Source organism: Squalius cephalus, assembly GCF_949319135.1.
Source record: "Squalius cephalus genome assembly, chromosome: 10".
Taxonomy (NCBI): domain Eukaryota; kingdom Metazoa; phylum Chordata; class Actinopteri; order Cypriniformes; family Leuciscidae; genus Squalius; species Squalius cephalus.
In genome coordinates, this window is record NC_137131.1 from 2,947,467 (window position 1) to 2,969,042 (window position 21,576).

Consider the following 21,576-nt stretch of genomic DNA (forward strand, 5'->3'; position numbering starts at 1 on the left):
GTTGGTTCAAAGGTACCAACTAAGATACTAAACAGAGTTGTTGTTTTTTTTAAGATTGGAGATTTGAAAGTGATTTGTTCATATCAGTCAGTTGTGACTTTACACTTCTTCTACACTTTTGTCTTGTGAGTTCTCTCTCTTAAAGGCTCCTTGATAAAAATGAAACATCAAATAAACTGTAGGATGGAATAAAACGAGTTTTGCTCGATAGTCCTCAGGGCAATTTATTTCAGCATTTTCTGGGTATCTTCATTGTATTGATTTCTCTGTGTGACTGCAACTCCTTTGATATTTGTTTTTATTGAATAAGTGTCTGTCCATTGTGGTTATGTATTATTGGTCAGTTTGATTTGTGACTTAACCTTTACAGATATCTGTGATTGCATGGAAAGTCTAATGAAATATAAGTCGTGTTGTACCAGAATCCCATGATCATTTATGTCTCAACCAATTGACCCTATTGTCAATGTGCCTTTCTGCTCACTTATTCTGTGTTTTGTACAGGCACTTTTTTTGGACGTAAAACTGTAGTTGGCCGCTTTACATGCTGGTGAGTCAGTTTATTTCTGTAAGTAAAAGTTTTTGGCCGGAATGAACTGCAATGAACTCTCTTCCCAGTCTGTCAGTAACGCTCTGGGGTGCGTTTCCCAAAAGCATCGTTAGCTAACTTTTGGCGCTTTTCCACTACACAGTACCAGCTCGGCTCGGCTCGGCTCGGCTCGACTCGACTCGGCTGTTTGATCGCAAGTTCCGTCGGTATATCATAGTTCAACGAGTCTGTGTTTCCCGAAACCATCATAAACCATCAACGACAGCTCTCGACCCGTGGTTAGAAGCAGAGTTTCTAGTTTGCATGACGTGCACTTCATAAATACTTATATTGAGCAAAATAAGCAAGCTGACATTCAGTACAATCTGTATCTTTTATTTAGAATACATATAAATGTAATTTACGTCTAAGAGATTTAAAGCATCATTTTTGAATAGTGTGCATGTGCGAACGTGCTCTACGTAAGCCTATGATTGAATCTAGAAATAAAGCAAAATAACTGAGAAAAATGAGAATTAGTCCTCAGGTCTATAATTTATTGCAAAACATCTAGCATTAATTCGATATCAAACAGATTCATTAAAAGTACTCAACCACCTGCGTGACATCATTAACCAACGTGGTTGAACGACCAATTTGCGACAATACGGTTTCGGGAAACAGTCGTGACTAGCTAGTTGATTTCTTCAACGATGCATCGCACTATGGTAGTGAACCAGCAAGTTACGTCGCTGTACGGGAAACACACCCCTGTTTAGTTCCTGTCTCTATGAAACTCCTCCTTCTGAAAAGCACAATGTGCTCTGATTGGTCGGCTGGATCAGTGTGTTTTGATTGGTCAAACGCTTTGAGCATGTTTGGGAAATGTCCCGCCCCGTCTGTGTGTCGTATGCAGACGACACACAGCTCTACTTAGCCCTATCGCCTAACGATTACAGCCCCATTGACTCCCTGTGCCAATGCATTGATGAAGTCAACAGTTGGATGTGCCAAAACTTTCTTCAGTTAAACAAAGACAAAAGTGAAGTCATTGCGTTTGGAAACAAAGATGAAGTTCTCAAGGTGAACACATACCTTCTCTCTAGGGGTCAAACAACTAAAAATCAACTCAGGAATCTTGGTGTGACACTAGAGTCAGATCTTAGTTTCAGTAGTCATGTCAAAGCAATAACTAAATCAGTGTACTATCATCTGAAAAATATTGCAAGAATTAGATGCTTTGTTTCCAGACAAGACTTAGAGAAACTTGTTCATGCTTTCATCACCAGCAGGGTGGATTATTGTAATGGACTCCTCACTGGCCTTCCCAAAAAGACCATAAGACAGTTGCAGCTCATACAGAACGCTGCAGCCAGGATTCTGAGCAGAACCGGAAAATATGAACACATCACACCAGTCCTCAGGTCTTTACACTGGCTCCCAGTTAAATTTAGGATTGATTTTAAAGTATTATTACTGGTATATAAATCATTCAATGGCCTAGGACCTCAATACATTGCAGATATGCTCACTGAATATAAACCCAACAGATCACTCAGATCATTAGGATCATATCAGCTAGAAATACCAAGGGTTCACTCTAAGCATGGCGAGTCCGCTTTTAGCTATTATGCTGGAACCAGCTTCCAGAGGAGATCAGATGTGCTCCTACAGTATCACATTCAAATCCAGACTCAAAACACTTCTGTTTAGCTGTGCATTTACTGAATGAGCACTGTGCCAATGTTCGTCCGACTGTACTGTACTGTATTTTATTTTTTTATTTTTCTAAACTGTTTTAATTATTCTTATTTCTTTTTATTATTTTTAATTTCTTCTATGTAAAGCACTTTGAATTGCCATTGTGTATGAAATGTGCTATATAAATAAACTTGCCTTGCCTTGCCTTGCCCCCTACCATAACCGCCAGTTTAACACACTAACTCAACCAGGCCCCGCCCCTTTATTGTGTTCGTTCCCGGAAGAAAACTCAAGACTACAATGGAGGCGTTTCATGGAGTTCAGAAACAGTGACACTGATATAGAGAAGAACTCAGAGCTTTTTCATGCTCAAACAGCAACATTACTTACTGAAGAAAGGTTGAAAATATAAAAAAGCATAATAGGATCTCTTTAACTTCCAGTTAGTGTCTCACAGTTCAGCACATGTTTTCCATACTGAGCTGTCTGTCACTGACTTGTGTACTGTGGTTGTGTGTATATTTCACGAGGTGCATTTTAAGGGTGTCATACCTCACAGGTGTAGCCGACTTCAACAACACTTTTTTTGAGTTTCTGCCACGTTTATAATGTTCCCTGCCAGTCCTCTGGTGCTGTTAAACTCACTGCTATTTTGTGTTATTGTCAAATAGTATGGGTTGTTTTGTCATGGCGCTGGGCATTTAGACTGGTGGAGAAAACGCTTTACTCGGCTGCACTAAAAACCACTTCAATATGTCGCAGTTAATAAGAAAGGTCAATGTAGCATAGAATTACATCTAATGGGCAGCGGTAATGAGTTTGCCTTTTATAGCTCTCTGTTTGCTAAATTAATACATATATGTCAAAGACAAATGGGGAGCACTTTATAGTGTCCGTGTTGCAAAATGTGATTAAATACTAAAACAATAATGATAACAAAATGCATTTACACTCACAATGGGAAAAAAACCCAGCATTATTTCATATAGTATTATAGGTCTTTTCTTTTGGTAGCCTAAAGGAATATTTAAGGTAGCCTAAAAGAAGTTACATACTATATATTAAAGGGGTGGTTGATTATGATTTGACTTTTGTAACTTTAGTTAGTGTGTAATGTTGCTGTTTGACCATAAACAACATCTGCAAAGTTACAACACTCAAAGTTCAAAGCAAAGGGAGATATTTGCTTTTAGAGAAATCACTTTCTAAGGACTACAACAAATGGCTGGTTGGGACTACACAACATTCCTCCAGGGTTAGTGACATCACAAACCCTAAAATTTACATAAACCCCGGCCCCAGAACATGATTTATAGATTAACAAGACAGAATATGCTAATCAATGACTAGAAGATAACTACACATCATCTACATAAATTCATCAACTAACCATTCAGAAATGTCCTGTTGCTTCTACATGCTGTCACTTCTTTTGAGTCTCTCCATCATTGTCTGAATCTGGTTTGAACATAAAAGGCTGAAAGTTTTTGAAAGTTTCAGTGCATGTCTGTGTGAGTGCAAGCTGTTGAAGCTCCGCCCCCTGTGCCGGGAGCTGCAGCTCATTTGCATTGAAAGGAACAGACACAAAAATGGTGCGTTTTTGCTCACCCTCAAAAATTGACAACTTTAACATGCTATATAAAAAATATCTGTGGGGTATTTTGAGCTAAAACTTCACACACACACTCTGGGGACATCATATACTTATTATCCAAGACTTTTTTTACATCTTGTGAAAAGGGCATTATACCACCCCTTTAATATTTTTATATTTTCAGTTTTCGTTTAAATTGTATTATTTCAGTTTTATAAGTTTATTATTCATTAATTATTAGTTTGGTTATTTTTATTTCAGTTTTAGTTTTATTCATTTGAGTTCTTCCGCTTAAACATATTTTATTTCATTTGGTTGGCAAGGAAACATTTCTAATTCGTATATGTTTTTAAATGAACATTTTTCGTCTAATATATCTATTTTCAGATAGTTGTCAAGGCAAAATTTATTATGGTACTTCTATGAGTTCTTACTTTTTGGTACTTTTATATTAATGTTTTCTGTGCAGTTTATATAATTTTATTACATATAAATATATATTATATTATTTGTTGCTATAATTCAAATTCTTTGAAGAGGCTACGAGGCCTTAATTCGTCACACTTTAGCACGAAATCATCCTTTTTTCTGCCAATATGCTCCATTAAACTCCATAGTAATTTCTCACACTGCTGTGCAATATTATTTGCAGTCAAACTGTGACTTCTGGTCACAAAAAAATCCGTCGGTTTACTCTACTGTCATAATATTTGCACTTCCGTCTGATCCGGTACACTTACACACTGACTGCGAGCCACTCGTTCGTGCCCTATATATCCACATCTGCGTTTGGGAGACACAGATATTTGCCCTCCTTTCTGGCACCTTGGGGGAAAAGGTTTCACAATGCTTGGTAGGGCTCCAATTTAATAGCCAAACACAGTAATTGTACAACTAGCTGATTGCAATGCGTCCTAATGCATAGGGCGACTGGAAAAGAAGCGTTCAAGAGATGTTTAGTGTAATTAGCAAATAACATGTTTGGATGAGCGAGAGTAGAGTCATAACCCGATGCAAGTGAACACTCTACAGCTGGTCTCTTTGGGTTTCTTGATGCATTTGCTGTACAATTTGTGTGTGCGTGAGCGTAAGATGGGTCAAAATGCCTGCGTCCGACAGGTTAGGCTGCTTGTCTGAACAGGAGCTCCATTTGCATGGATATCTGAGTGGCTATAATGACTACACATCCCCCCTAAGCTCAGCACCAAAAATGGCCTTTATAACAGCGCTGCATGCAAATGCCATATGCAAATACAGGTTCATTAGATCTTCCGCGATTCCTCTGCTCACAGTTTAGCTTTTTTTCTCCTGGAGTATGTCTTTTCCCTGCCCTCTTTTCTGTAGGGGGGGAAATTGGGTCAATTCACGCCGTTGTCTATTTCCAGCCTGAGAAAACTCACACAAATGGAAACAAATAATGTTCAACAGATATAGATAGAACTGACATTTGAATGCCTGTCTGTCTGCATGGTTGAATAAGGGTATAGCAATTTCTGGTGTTTATTTTAACTCCATAAATAACAAGCCTTAAAGTCATGAAATCAAAATTGGCCCTATTATTCTGCGTGATTCATCAATGTAGTTAATCCAAAAAAAAAAGAAAAAATGTGTGTGTGTATTTTTTAAATTATTATAAATGTATTATTATATATATTATCTATAAATCTATTATATTTACATTTACAAGTTTATGTTTGTCTAATATAATGGAGATTTGTAAGAAGAAGAATTGAAGACACATTATGAATGCAAATGCTTGCGGATGCATTCTCATGTTGACTTCAAGTTAAAATACTTTCTCCTATTCTACTTTTGTTTTGAGTCAACTATAAATAGTCTTTTCTGAAAAGTGAAAAGTTGCTGTCTGAACAATTGCAGATATAGTGCTTGCACAGGTTGTGCATGTAATTGTTACTTTTAATCGACCACTGAGATGTCAGCACTCTTTTCCTGCTCTGCCAGGATGTGTCGGATTCTTGTTGCCTCCAGATTCCCAATGCTGCTCATCAACTCTCGCCCCAGAGGTTTTCAGAAAGAAAACATCCACAATTGTTCTGTCAAGTTCACTTTTAAACGAATCACCAGCTCAGCAAACATCTCCTATCTGCACCACCAGGCCTGGAAGAAGCTTTTCTCCAGAACTGATGGCTGTTTGTTGTTGCTCGTGAGATGAAGAGAGAGATGGAGATTCAATTCCCCTTAATTTTGATCGCTGTCTAATAGGTACACAAAGCAGCGTCGGCCATGTTGTAGCTCTCCATCTGGACTTTGATCTCTTTGAGAGGCCGAGGCCTGAAGAAAGGATCTGGCGCTCTTTTGATGATGCTGCGCTCTGGACCGCTTTGTCTCGGAAGAGATGAATTGAACTTGGAGAAGCTGTTTTCACTGCGCTTGCATAGCCTTCACAGAGACTTAAAGGAGTTCTCAGTTAGGTTTCATTTAAGAATCATCTTCATCTCAGATGTTTTCCTAAAAAATGTCTCTGGAGACATTAAAAGAGACACAAATGCTTCAAAAGTTTTCATACAGTGAAAGGAGAGAAGCTCAGACGATGATGAGGATTCATATTGAGGTCTGTCTATTGATTGCAGACTGTATCTTGGCAAATCGTTTGAGATCCCTTCTGAAACTCTAGAAGAGCTTACAGGGGTTTTTTTGTCAGGAGAAACATCTGACAAACAGTGACTCGATTAGCCCTCTCTTTAAATGCATTGTTGTCTAAGAGAAACTATTGAGTTATATATTTAAGAGATCTCATTTGTGCTGTCAGCGCCTCCAGGTAAAATGCATGTAACAACGGCAAGTAATTCTCACGAGTTGCTTTGGAGAAAGATGCATTTATGGAGCTGCAGAAGTCATGGCATAAATTATCTGTGGGTACATTAAATTTGCAGGACTCTCTTCAGTACGAGGTGGAAGTAATGAAACAGTCCTTACCACGTACAAAGCACTTACACATGCCTATATGAGATACTCCGACATTTACCAAGCATGGATTGCCAATCCTCGGCAACTCGAGGGTATGATTAGATTTGTTTGTGAAAGGGAAGGACAATTTCTGTGCAGTCAGTTCAGAGGAAACAATTTGAGCTGCAGATGGATCTCCGTCATTCGATTAAACTCACCGATAGTAAGCAGACAGACAGCTAGATGAAAGATTGAGTCAACAAATCTGATGCCGTTTTCACTTCAAACTTCTCTCCGACCAATCACAGCCCTTCGGCATCCTTAACCCAGTATCTCTGGGTGTGTGCAATTGCCTAATGAGTCCTTTTAAAGGTTAATGAAGGGGGTTTGTGCTCCGGGCACAAACATTATCAGACTTTGAGTACTAAGCGAGTGAAGCTCAGATGAATCTAATGAAGAGGAAAGTCATTAGGAGAGAAGCGATCACGCTGCGTGCTCTCCGTTCCTCAGATGTGATAGCGGGGGCCGTGATGGACGATTGTTTGCTGCTTTATCACACTTTGTTTGTTTGATTTCCCAGGGCCGCAGATTCACTGCTCAAGGGAAGGTGGGCATTGAGCGACTCCTCACCACGCGTACACAAGTGGTCACCCTCCTCCTCAGCTCTAATCCAGTTTCCACACGAGATGGCCGCCCATCCTTTCGGTATTTCGAGTGTTTGTTCATTAAGGAACAGCCTCGAGTCCTAATATGGCAGCTATTCAGCCCAGACCATCAGAGAAACTCATCACAGAAAGAATAGATCGTACCCTCAGCGTTTTATTGTTGTCGACTATTAAGATTGGCTGTGAAGATTGTTTCAATCACCAAGGTTTTTCTTCATCAGAAAGGTTTTTCATTCATTGCAAAGAGGTTTTGAGCTTCCTGGCATTGCATTGATGCTTCTAGGTTATATATTTAGGCTGGATGTTGCATAGTTGTTTTTTTTTCTTTTTGGATGTTGCTGTGGTTTTGACAGGAATATGACGGCATATATTAAATGTAGTTCGCAGTTGATCCGTGATCCGTACAGACCAGGCCCAATGGTTTGGCATGCATGTGTTTCATGGATTAATTGCTAAGTTTAACCATCATAGAGGGAAAGTAAACACCAAATTGATTCCTCTTTTGCATTTTGCTCTTGAATGGACACATACACACAAATTTATGATAAAAAGCCTGTCTTGGCTAGTATTCACGTAAGCACAGTCGGTTATGTGAACGTGAATAATTGAGAAAGAAATCGGATGTGTATCATTATATTGGATCCATGCATTAGCTCTTAAAGTGACAGCAGCTTATAAATACCTGCTGCTGTTTATGTCATTAATGTTAAACAAAAAACAAAAGATGGCGTTAACAAAGATGAATCTATATTTAATTTATACAGTGAACACTATGCCGTGTTATTTTACATTTGATTTCATTTCTGTTCCTGAATAATACTCTTAGACCTTATATTGTATGTATCTATGCTTATAATTAGTGTATTTGTTCTTGTTTCTTGATTTTTGTGGCCATTTTTATATGTCAAGCTTTACAGAGTTATTTCAAGAATTCCAATGATTGTTCTCCCAAATCAGTGTAGAAAGTGCGTCAAAATTCTGCCGACTGGATCTGCTTATATGTGAATACACGTGATCTTATTCACTGAACTGTCCTTCTGACTTAAACACATTCAGAACCAACATTCAGGGATTGTGACTTAATGCCGCAGGGCACTCAGGTGTGTAAATGGCATCATGTAACAGGCCTGTGTCATTGCTCTGTCACTGTGTGTGTGTGTGTGTACCACCACTGAGCTTCAGCTGCCTGACCACCCCAGCTGTGTAACAACGCCACCTGATCCTGCCCTGCTTTGTGTACAACAACTCTCTCTATTGACCCACAATCTTCAGTGGTTGGTTAGGCCCTGGGGGAAGACATCCTCACCTGGAGCACTGCTCTTCTCTAGCTTGTTCTGGCACAGATGTCTTTGGGTATGTCACTTTATATCAGCTTTGATTGGTTAGCCACCTAGCAGATAAGGACCTGAGCTGCCAGCCTATTAGATGAATGAAACTGGCAGCTGCACTGCCAAAAAAAGTCGCTGTTTGGATTTAAATAGGCAAACGCTTAAGAATCAATGATTGGATCATTATTGCAGTGATTATTATGTTTCTAGCATGTTATGTGATTGGCAACAGTTCTTCTAACCCTGATTGATGGAGTGTTGTAGCTTTTAATTTCTTAAAGACACACTATGCAAGACTTGTACATTAATATAACAGCTTCGAAATCATTTCTATGGTAAACGAACTCGTAGTAGGCAATGCAGGTTTGAGAGGTGGCGTCCCGACAAATCTCGCGAGAATCACGACTTGCTTTACGGCACGACGTCACATACATCAACAACATATGAAGCAGCCTAGAAGACACTAGCACGCATTTCAGACGTGAATCATGGCAGAGTCGGCGAAGAAAACGAAGAAATCGCGATCGGAAGAGTGCAGAGACGGCTCTGCGTGAGTGGTATTTACCACAGTAACGTTAAATACAAGTACTCCACAGCGACTCTAGGGGTCGCTGTTTGAGAAAAACGGAAACTGCATAGTGTGCCTTTAAACAATCATGTAGGAAGACACATCATGGCCATATTCCAGGATGATAATAAAGATTCATCAGGCTCAGAGTGTGAAAGAATGGTTAGGAGGAGCATGAAGAATCATTTTCACACATGAATTGGCACAGACCTTAAATTCATTGAAAGTCTTTGGGATGTGCTGGAGGAGACTTTACAGATTGCTGGACTCTTGCATTGTCAATACAAAACCTTGACCAAAAATGTATGCACCTCTTGATGGAAATAAGTGTTGTGATGTTATTTCCATCAAGAGGTGCATACATTTTTGGTCAAGATCTTGTCCTGTATTTATATTATTTAAAATATTTATATGGTTTTTACCCTTTGTTGGCACTATTTTGTCCGCCACGAAGTAAAAATTGAACTGCCAGCAAATTTGCTTTATATGTGCTGTAAATTGACAAGTATCATTGGTTAACTTCAAGTGCATAACATACATTATCATAAAGTGTAAATAACCACTATTGCTATTGCAAAATGTGTGCTCCAGACTTGATCAAACTATTCTGATAGGTAAAAATCTAGTATAAACATGCAATATGTCATGAGATGTGGTTTCTGTGTGCAGGGCATGTCTCTTCTCCATCCCTGTTGAGGCGTCCACTTGGTTGTGCGCTACCTGTATGGTAGAGGTGCGTTCAGGAGAGCCGAGCGCTGACAGCTTTTGTAATTGAGTGCTTACAGGTCACAGACCATTTCAGACGTGAGCTCTCCTCCCCGCGACAGAGTCTTCCTGACAGCTCTTATCCCAAAAATAGCCCCATTCCAGCTGAGTTGGCCCGAGTGGCTTGTCTTGCATGGTGGCGTGAATTGAGAAGAAGAGCCATGCGTCGTTTTGAGAGCTTCACGACGGGGTGCTTCATAAACCTCCATCAGACAGTCCTTCTGTGCTTGTGAGATCTCATTTAATAGACCTTATTCACAGTAGTGCCATCTTTGATTTTAAATGGGAATGAAAGCGAGGCTGAGGGACAGACATGCATCTCTTCAATGGGCTGTACTGTTATTTAATGTGTTTTTGGATTGTTCTGCTCATGAAACACTGGGAAAATATCTTTCCAAGAAATTTCAGTTGACAAAAAACTCCCGACAATAGAAGCTATGGAAAATTGTAAGTAACCTATGAGCTTTATGCAGCTTTTTACAGCGGATGCCATTGGAGACACAGCAAGTCTGTCCCTCACAGCCTCGCTTTCAGACCTGTCATGGCGCTGCTCTGAATAAGGTCTATAGAGATGTTTCACACTCTCCAGAGTTCTACATTTTTATGAATGTGTTGCAAATCAAGTGTTGTGTAATCAAGTCAAGTCACTTTTATTTTTATAGGCAGCTTTACAGTTCTCAATAGCAAAAAATATATATTTAATGATGCAAATTCGGCTGTAAAGCAGCTCTAAAAAGAAAAAAAGTGTCATTGTTCCGCTGAAGTCAGTTCAGTGTTAATTCAGTTCTGTTGTAAAGATCATCAATTATTAAATTAGTTACGTTCACCTATAAAGCAGCTCTGCAGAAAGCATGATGTTGTCGTCCAGTTCATTTCTCATCAAATATTGCCCGTGCAGTCAGATCAATAGTATTGTTGAGTATTAAGTATTAATATATTGGTGATGATGTTATGGCACCCTGAGAATTGCAAAGCACTTAGTTTTTCACTACAAATTAAGTGATTTACATTTACATTTATTCATTTAGCTGACGCTTTTATCCAAAGCGACTTACAATTGCTATATATGTCAGAGGTCGCACGCCTCTGGAGCAACTAGGGGTTAAGTGTCTTGCTCAGGGACACATTGGTGTCTCACAGTGGATTCGAACCCGGGTCTCTCACACCAAAGGCATGTGTCTTATCCATTGCGCCACACCACCTGTATGTATCAAATTTATGAGTTTGATACATACAGTTTGCAGTAGCATTGTATTTTGCCTCATTTAGAAAAAAAAATTAATTTCCTTTTGAAGAAAATCTACTTTTAAAATAAATATGGCATTGTTTTTAGTCCAAAGATTTGTAATTGTATTATTTATATATAAATACACACTTTTATTTTTATTAAAGCGTGATTTGAATTGACACCATTTTTTTTTTATTCTTGACGCCTTCACAAATGTTACTTTTTTTGCATCAACAATAAGCACAATACGATATATAATAAATGCAACATAAAATAAGAGGATTTGCTCTAAGTTGTAACAGCTTTTAGCAGTGTGTTTTTGTGAAGTTTCTTTTTTTAATAATTTAACCAAACCGAAAAACAATCCTAAAGCAATGAAAAATAAACGGGCATCATGAATATGGATCCATCTCGTACTGTAGAAAATGAGTAATGGCGATTACCCCGATGACTTGACTGAAATCACCTGAGATTAACAAGACAGGTGATCTCGTTACCGCTTCAGTTTCGATCTCATTCTCACTTCGGTGACATCGGGACCCAACATATGACTGCATGAGACGTATAAGCTTGCATCCGAATAAGAGCTTTTGTGCCGTTCCAGTGGATGGTGTGAGATCCCTGTAGATATTAGAAATCATTTATGAGCACTGGTGTGTGTGTGTGTGTGTGTGTGTGGTAATTGGAAAAAATCCCCTCCGTCTACACCGGGGGCGTCCGCTTCTCATGTAGACGCATTAATGTCTTTCAAAAGCTTGTGAATTGTTTTTGTGACTCGTGGCGAAATGCATTTTTCTTTCTCTCAGCGTCCTTCAGTGCCGCGTAATTCGGTCACTTAATAGATTTTGTGTAACTGCAGGCTACCTGGAATCTGATTCTGAGCTGTGCATCTGTTCTCCGGCTGGACGATCCAAACGCATCAGCTGGGAGAATCTGAATGGAGCGTTTGGATAAAAGACTCCAGCTTGCATCTGTGTCCGCTCCTTTTTTCCCTTCTATCTCCATTTTCCACTCTATTCTTCCCTGTCTCCACGTCTCTGTTTGCTCTGAGCCTCCAATGATGTGAGCCCGCTGATCGCATTGATTGTGTTTTACAAAACAAATTTGCAGGCACAGAATGCAGTTATTTGATGACATGAGTGGCTGAAAGAGGATTTTTGACCAACCTACAGTAGGAAACAACCAATAGATGAGGAGAGGTGTGTGTGTGTGTTTACTTTACTAAGGTTTTCACGATAAAATCCATCAGGTGGAAAAATCCAACAATTCTTACAATGGAGGGACTCAAGCCTGAATATCACAGAGACTTGACTTTTTATTAGAGCCTGTTTGAAAACACATCGCAGCATGCTTAAATCCCTCTGATTATCTAGACAACTGCATGTTTGCATTTTAATTTGACTACTTTTGTGTTAACATTGTGTCAGCCACTACACTGAACGCATGTGTGCACGGATACCCATGTGCATGAGCGAGTGTGTGGGAGAAAGAGAGAGAGAGAGAGCATGTTCCATCATCCAGTAAACTCCAGTCGCTCTGAGCTGTCGAATCCTCCTCCTACGAGAGAGAGAGAGAGAGAGAGAGAGAGAGAGAGAGGGAGTCACGCTACAGCCAAGAGAGGAGAGGAGAGCGCGAGAAGAAGAGAATCAGAGGAGAAAAACGCGCGTCTCTCGATTCGTTGGCCGGTGATTTCCTCACAGCTCTCGGCAGGGGAAGGAAGGTGGGCAAATCAGTCCATCTTTTTCTCACACATCTCCTCGTTTGGCCGTTCTTCTGCTTTTCTCCCCTGAGCGGAGGACAGTTTTAGGGGAGCGAGGGCATTTGGAGAGGCAGGATGGTCAACAACCTGACCGAATGCGAGGAGGCAGAGGGGGCCGCCAACAGCCAGGGTGAGTGGAGGAATCTCTCTCACACACACACACACACACACACAGGGTTCGAGCCTCGGGTTGCTGGCCATGACTGGTCCTCTCCTGTATACTGCATGGCTGCTGTGAGTGGAATAGTAATAGGCTGTTGTAGTTGTGTCTGTACATGTAGCGACCCGCTCCGTGCGCCTCTGTTTGTTTTCAAGCGTGTCACACAAAAGCAGAAAGCTTCGGTGGAAGGGGAACCTCTCTGCCGTCACACACTGGCATCATGCTCTAAGAACTCCTCTGGTACAGACGGAGATGCCGTCGTCAAATTTGACACTATCTCACTGTTTTTAACCTGATTCTGTAAGGTAGCATCCAGTGCTGTGTGGCTTTTAGTTTAAGCTGTTTATGGAACATTTGTTTTATTATATTTATATTAATATTGCGTATTGTATATATTGTTGTTATTTAATATTATTATTTAATCCTTGTCGCTTTAATAGTCAAGTAGGAGAGTGCTGTGATTTTTGGATTTTGGATTTATTATTTTATTTTAAAATTATTGTTATTGTTAATAATTTATTTTTATTTTTTATGATATAATTTTATCCTTGCCACTGTAGTAGAGGTGTTGAATAGGAAAGTTCAGAGGTTTTTTTTTTTTGTTGAACTTTTCTTTTTTTTTTCTTTTTTCTATTTTTAAGTAAAAAAAAAAAATCCTTCATTTCTGTAGTATGAAGGACTCCAGCAGAAGAGCACCGTGACTTTTACTGCTGTATAATCTCATCTATCAGGTCGATATTGAACACGTCTCCACCTCTGTAACAGTTTCTTTGCCCATGACACTCAGACATTCGCTGCTCCCTTCCTTAGACAATGAAATGTCATTCAATTACATTTGGATTTCACTCAGTTATGCTCCTTTTCATCAGACGTGACTATCTGATCAGTGTGTTTAACAGGCGTCAGCAGCTGTTGGTGTGTGTTTAGACTCTTTGATCTTATCTGGAGGCAGTTCTTCACACAGCACATACATCACACACATGGTTATATGGCACAAATCAGATTGGGGAACTGTGTTCAATGGCATTTCCCTACTCTGTTTTCATCCTCTATAGCATTGGATTATTGTTCAGTCTACGTTCAGTGCACCTGCTTTTGTTGCCACAGATTTGTGCCTTTTAGGTCCATTTAATGCCCTATAAACCCAAACCCAGAATGTGATCCAGGTATGTGGATGTGCTGCTGTCCGTGGTGCTGAATCCAGACGCACTATCACCCAGCCCTGCCGAGCGCTGTCCAGGGTCCTGATTTATCCCTTTCATTACAAGCTGAGGCGGATTATCAGGAGATTTAGGCGAGCATCTCGCTGTCCCACTACACTAAGATGAAAGGCATCCGTCCTCCAGATGCATTCTGCGTCATCCGCTTCAGCATATTCATGAGATGCCTCTCTGTTAATTATCTGTTAAGAGTTTGTTCCAGGCTTGATGGAAAAAGAATTTATTTAGCAGGGTGTACATGCTAATAAAAAGAATATATATATATATATATATATATATATATATATATATATATATATATATATATATATATAAATTACACTATAATATATTTAAATAGAAAATGGTTATTTAAAATTGTAATAATATTTCACAATATTACTGTTTTTACGGTATTTTTGATCAAATAAATGCATCCTTGGTGAGCAGAAGAGACTTCTTTTAAAAACATTTTAAAAATCTTAATTATTCAAAACTTTTGATGGGTAGTGTATGTATATTTTTAATTCTATTTATTTATTTATTATATGTAATTTATATTATTTATTAGTATTATATATAATATTTATTATATATTTACAAACTTTTATGATAATTCAAATAATCGATTTGACAGCACTAATATTTATATAATTGAATTTATGTATTTATTTGTTTGTTAGTTTGTTTGTTGTGAGAAATAAAGATAGGCCTTGCTTTTTGCATTTTAGTACAGCGGGAACTCTGTATTGGCCTATTAGCATCTAAAAGCAAAACTATTTTTTATTATTATTTATTATTTTGTTTTGCTTCATGTGTGTCTTCCGGTGACTTGAAGGACTCCAGTAGAGTGTCCCGACCTGTCGCTATGAGGTTGTGTTCACTGATGTGTGACTTTTAGTGCTCTGTAATCTCATCTATCCAGTCGGCATTGCATAAATCTTCATCACTGTCACGGTAACAATAGCGGCTCTTCACTGAGGGAACACAACAGGGGTTTGCTGCTCCCCTCCTACAGCTCTGGACATAAACCAATATTTACACACAGCTAGATTGAATTAGTGCATGTACAGTTGAAAATATATTTAAAATGCATTTTCCCTATCGACCATGTTCGATGTTAGAACTGCAACTGCATAGCAACACCCCGGCAACCACCCACAACACCTCAGCATCTTTCCAGTGAGAATGATTTTCCTTATAAAATATAAAAATCTGTTTTTAGTGATGATGTTTCTGTTTTCATCACTTGACCTTCCCCTGTGAAGCCGCAGTCAGTGCTTATCAACAGAGTGATATGGAGGATATCAGAGATAGACAGAGGACGTGGCTCTGAGAGGGACTGTGGATGAGTCTTTCAGAGATAAGAGGTTATTGTGCTATTTGTCAGCACACACCCTGGCGCTGTGGCGGTGAGGACTGTACAGTGACACAGGGATGATCAGTCACTGTTTTACAGTGTGAACGCTGATGATTAATGCCGCTGTCATGCAGTGATGTAGATGCTGCGGTCTTGTGTCTTATGAAGGTCTGTAGCTAGACAGCATTTGAATGCAACAGGTGACATTATGATTTGGATGCTTTTGGTCGATGAGAGGCTTTCATTGCTATATTGGAGCTTCCCTTCATTTGTGTTTGTTTGGATTGCAATTGTTTTGCTTGCAAAAGTTTGGGTTTATGTTTTTGAAAAAAGAGGCTCGACAAGGCTGCATTTATTTGATTAAAAATACAGTAAAAACAGATGTATTGTAAAATATTTTTACAATTTCAAATATCTGTGAATTTATTGTAAAATGTAATTTATTCCTGTGATCAAAGCTGAATTTTCAGCATCATTACTCCAGTCTTCAGTGTCACATGATCCTTCAGAAATCATTCTGATATGATGATTTGCTGCTCAAGAAACATTTATGATTATCAATGTTAAAAACAGTTGAGCTGCTTCATATTTTTGTGGAATTACGTATGTAATGGAAACTTGATACATTGTTTTTCATGATTCTTTGAAGAATAGAACGAGTTTATTTGAAATAGAATTCTTCTGTGACATTATAAATGTCTTTATTTTCAATTTAATGCATCATTGCTGAATAAAAGTATTAATTTCTTTAAAAACAGTAGAGTAGTTTAAAGGTAACACTTTACAATAAGCTTTCATTAGTTAACTATTTTAGTTAACATGAACTAAGAATGAACAATACTTTTACAGTATTTATTAATCTTAGTTCACATTAATATCAACATTTACTAATACATTATTAAAATCAGAAGTTGTATTTGTTAACGTTAGTTAATGCACTGTGAACTAACATGAACAAACAATGATTGACTGTATTTTTATCAACTTTAACAAAGATTAATAAATACAGTAACAAATGTATTGCTCATTGTTACTTCATTTTAGTTAATCAATTAACTAATGTTAACAAATGAACCTTATTGTAAAGTGTCACCAGTTTAACCCTTCCAGATATGTATTGTTTTATTTATTTATTTTTACTACCAAGCTGCTGTTGTCAGCATTTGCGTCAAATGCTGATTCTTGCATGTTTCAAGATTGATTGTGACACATTTGAATGGGTTGAAGTGATCCAGTGTCCTGTTCTGACAGAAAAGACATTGTCTGCATCATCTTCACTCAGATATTCCTTATTACACCCTAACTTTTATTGAGGAAACAGTCTGAAAGTATAGTTCAAGGGAAGATAGATGAGGGAGAGAAATGTGGATGTGATAGAATCGTCGTGTCAGAGTTCAGAAAGACTGATTTGATGTATCTTTCTTGAGGGCCCTCTGGGTCCAAAAGTCACTCTGTGTGTCTATTCTGTCCTCACTCGCTCTGATTCCCTTCATCGAGGGGTTAATGACTGTCCCGTCCACCTCTCTCGCTCATTCTCTCGCTGCAGCGTCTGCTGAAGGTCTTTAATAATGTTTGGTTAAGGCCGAGCCTGTGAGCGGCCCTCTGTTTCAGCAGATTCTCTTAATGCGTCACGGTAGCCATTTGCGCAAAACTTGCACAAATTTTGTAAATTTCGATAAAATGTATGAAGTGTATTTCTTTCTAAGGAGAGAAAAATGATGCATATAGCTTTCCTGTAGCTCAAACAGTAGAGCGTTGGCGCTTGCAACACCAAGGTCATGTGTTCAATTCCCAGGGAAAGCAAGAACTTATAAGAATGTAAATGTGAACCTTGAAATGCAATGGAAGTCGCTTTGGATAAAAGCATCTGCCAAATGCATAAATGTAAATGTAAATGCATACATGACAATAATAATCACTGAAATACATACATTTAGTAGTGGATGTCACTCCTGAATTGAGTTGACGCAATCTCAACAAGTTATGTTATAATCAATGAATCTGTCTACACTGCACAATGAATCTCTTATTTACATAATGTCTACACTTATTTATGAACATGCAAAACTCTAGCCTAGAAATCTAGACACACGCTAGCGGCAGCAAAATGTAAATGGACTGCATTTATATAGCGCTTTCACAGACCTATGGCCACCAAAGCGCTGTACATATAGCCTCACATTCACCCATTCACTCACTCATTCATACACCGACGGCGGTGTCAGCCATGCAAGGCGCCATCCAGCTCGTCGGGAGCAGCTGGGGTTAGGTGTCTTGCTCGTGGACACCTCGACACTTGGTCAGGTGGAACCGGGGATTGAACCACCAACCTTTCGGTTTGTAGACAATACATGCAAAAATGTATTTTGCAGCCAGGGTAGTCTAGCAACTCTCCATTGACTTTCGAGCTGTAAAAACCTAAATTGGGTCTGGCCAATCACGTCGTGTATAGAGTAGGCGGGGCGTCATCATCTTAACATAATGACGACAGAGTTGCGACGGTTCCCTGCTACTTGAAAACAAAGAAGAGTTGCTGCCTCTGGCGAACAGTCTTTCGAATCGGCTTTGGCTCTGGAGGACTTGGAGTTTTTCTTTGATAAAAGAGCAAAGAACGGCACTTAAGTCATTCTTAAAAAAAGGAAGATGTGTTCGTAGTTTTGCCGGCCAGATTCAGAAGTTGAATCTATCAACTAACGTCAGCTCCGCTGTTGGGAAAACGCTCTGGTTGGTTGAAGCGCTGTCCTATTGCGTGCAGAGGGAATCTGAAAGAGCCGTTTATCCCACCCCTCGGATTGAGCCGTGTCTATGGAGAGTTGCCAGACCTAACATCTTGATGTAGGCTAGCAAAACTCAGCACTGGATAAAAACCAGTGGATTCTAACTTAATCGCCTCTGATTGGCCATTGCATTCAAGAACTCAACAGACACGTCTGTGATTGGCTACAACGCTGCGAAACACGCTGTAAATAGAAACCTTTGATGCTCCGCCTATGATTATTACCTTTGTTTATTGTTCTTATTCTGTTATTATTACACTGGCTATTTTATCAATTCATGGATTTTGTTGTTTTTATTAATCAAGTTGGCTGACAATAAATCAAATTTAACTAATCATAGGCCTGGTTTCACAGACAGGGCTTAGATTAAACCAGGATTAGTTATTAGTTCGATTAGGACATTTAAGTAGCTTTTATAAATGTGCCTTAGAAACAAACATTACTGGTGTGTATCGTGAGACAAAACAATGGCACTGACATATTTTAAAGGAGACATATCATGCTTTTAAATTGTTCCTTTTTACATATAAATCATACATTTGTGGTCTATATAAAGCGGAACTGCAATGCTTGGGTCTGAATTCCTCATTATTATAGCTCCACAGGCCCCTTTTTTACCCCTTTTCTGAGGTGCTTCTGAGAGCAACTCGTTTTGGTGCGGTCTCTTTAAATACAATTGAGACACTTCATACCCCGCCCCATCTCCAGGTTGCAGAGGTTCAACTCCACCCCGTTCGGCCATTTTTGTAGTTTGATAGCAGAGATACGATTATCTAGCGGCACAGAAACTTTTTATTCACACGTTATTAACAAAATGTCAACAACGGAAGACTTGTCCAGCCAGCCTTACATGTTCGAGCCAGAGTCGGAGCCGGAGCGAGATGAAAATGAAGACGACAAACCTGCAGAACAACGTCTTCATATGGATGTATCGCAATGGTGTGTTACTGTATTTACACATGAAACTTTGGTCTTCCGACCTTTTACCACCGTGTCGATTTATTTTGATTAATATGTGCGAGGGAGAGAGAGCAAGACAGCGTCTAGTTTGGAGACGGTGTCTTGTTTACATTTTCGCCTGGCTCCGAAGAGAGAGAGTGAGCGCGCGCGCGACCGAGTCTCTCTCTCTGCTCGTTCTTTCAGTTAAACATGCGCCCTGTCACAAGCGCGGCAGTTCATCTACATTAGACGGTGTAATGAAGCGTGTGGGTTACTACATCCAACAACCGAACATTTTAACTTACCCTCTCGTAACTTCTGCATCCTTTAGCTTGGACTACAAAATTGCAGCGAGAAATAAAAATGGCGGATTGCTGGAAGTGTTGGGCCGGAAGTCAATGTCCTTATTTGGCAGTTCCGCTGCAAATACTGTGACGTGATAGTTCACAAAACGTCATAGATAACAGAAAAATCGGAACAGGTTGAAAAATATGACCAAAACAGAATATAAAGATATCAACGAAGCACCTGAAGAGAATAATTTCATCTTTTCTGTACTTCTAAACACTCCAAATATACAACAAAATGCATTTAAGGGCTAAAAAAGTGCATTTAGCATGATATGTCCCCTTTAAGATATATCAGTGCATTGCTTTCAGTTAAAACAGCTCAAACATGCATTTATTCTGGGACTATATTAAGCCTTGTCTGTGAAACTGGGGGTTAATTTATCAGATTATATTTAGCCCATGTATTATAAAATGTATTTTTTAGAGTTGCCATTGAGATCCACCCTTTTTCACCAGGATCCACTCACTATAAAGTTTCTGGCCTCACCTCAGGTTTAACCGGCACTAAAAACCACTTAAAAGTTATGATTGTCACTGCATAAGATATGAAATATTCATATCAGACTCAGATTCATACAATATTCAAATTCAGACAGAGTTTGCCATGCTCCAACAGTTGATCTACTGAAGCCTGTGTTTGTGTGTGTTTCGTGGATCATGTTGATTCTCTTCACCTGTGGTTCCTCTATTGAACACCTGTGTGAACTGACTTCAGACATCCACTAAAAATGCAGAAATGAAGATAAGTGACGTTTATGAACGATCCTGCAGCATTCCTTTGATATTGTGCATGCATTACAGTAACATTCTGACATTTTTATGTGTGACTTTAGTTTCTAAACGAGTCTAAATGTGGTTTAAAATGACACTCACACACTCCATATGTCAAACGATTAATGGGTTTGAAAGGGAAATAGTCTCTTTTAATTAAACATGAGCCCTACAGTAAAGGTGATGGTAATGAATACTAATTCTGAGGTAATTATGTCAACCTTAAAAGTTTAAGATGTTCTGCTTTTTTCCCCTTTTATTTCTAGTGGTAGGTGACAGACAGATGATTTTAACATGAGTAATTAAAGACTATTTGTCTATTTATTTACTCACTTACACACACACACACACAACAAAATCTAAAGATAACAGTTTATGACAGTGTGGCACATTTTGCAATAAAATATTATTACTGTGACGTGACAAAAATATCATTACTGTAATTAGACAATGATGCATTTATTCATATGATGCATCAAATTGTAAAAATATATTTATGCGTCATGATTGTGTTTGTTGTACTGTCTTTGATGTTGCTAAATTTAAATTAGCAGCATTTTTACTCTGAATACAGTAAAAAAAAAAAAAAAGTGTGTCAAAGTGTCTGAATACATTAAGATTTTGGAAGAAAATGTGTAGTGATGGGGACGAGACCGCCTATGCCGAGTCCGAGTCAAGACCGAGTCTTTGAAGGGTCGAGACCGAGTCCGTTGGTTTTCAAATTCAGTCGAGTCCGAGTCAAGACCGAGTCTTTGAGGAAGCAAGTCCGAGTCAAGACCGAGTCTTTAGGAGTCGAGACCAAGACCATAAAAACATGTCAGTTTTCATATTCATGATTTAATATCACCCCAGTTAATAATCAACAGTTAGGCCTACAGACTAAGCTAGATTGGGAATTGTTTAGAGGAGGAGTCTTAACGTCTTAATATGGACTATGCTTTTACTATCATTAAAAAAATCCCTACCACATGCATCA

At 38.9% G+C, this 21,576-nt stretch overlaps 1 protein-coding gene across 5 annotated transcripts in view; it reads left to right on the plus strand.

Annotated features, from left to right (window-relative positions):
* Window positions 1-21,576, plus strand: part of slc12a5a (solute carrier family 12 member 5a) — a 178,882-nt gene that overhangs the window by 46,376 nt on the left and 110,930 nt on the right. For 3 of the 5 annotated variants that reach the window (XR_013822569.1, XR_013822570.1, XM_079884093.1), the window contains exon 1: window positions 12,908-13,174. The exons of the other annotated variants lie outside the window; for them this stretch is intronic. Coding sequence is in view for 1 of the 3 variants with exons in the window: in XM_079884093.1 (XP_079740219.1) it covers window positions 13,120-13,174 (55 nt within the window). In the remaining 2 variants the exon portion in view is untranslated. Of the gene's footprint in view, window positions 1-12,907; window positions 13,175-21,576 lie in introns of those variants that run through there. 5 annotated transcript variants of the gene reach the window in all.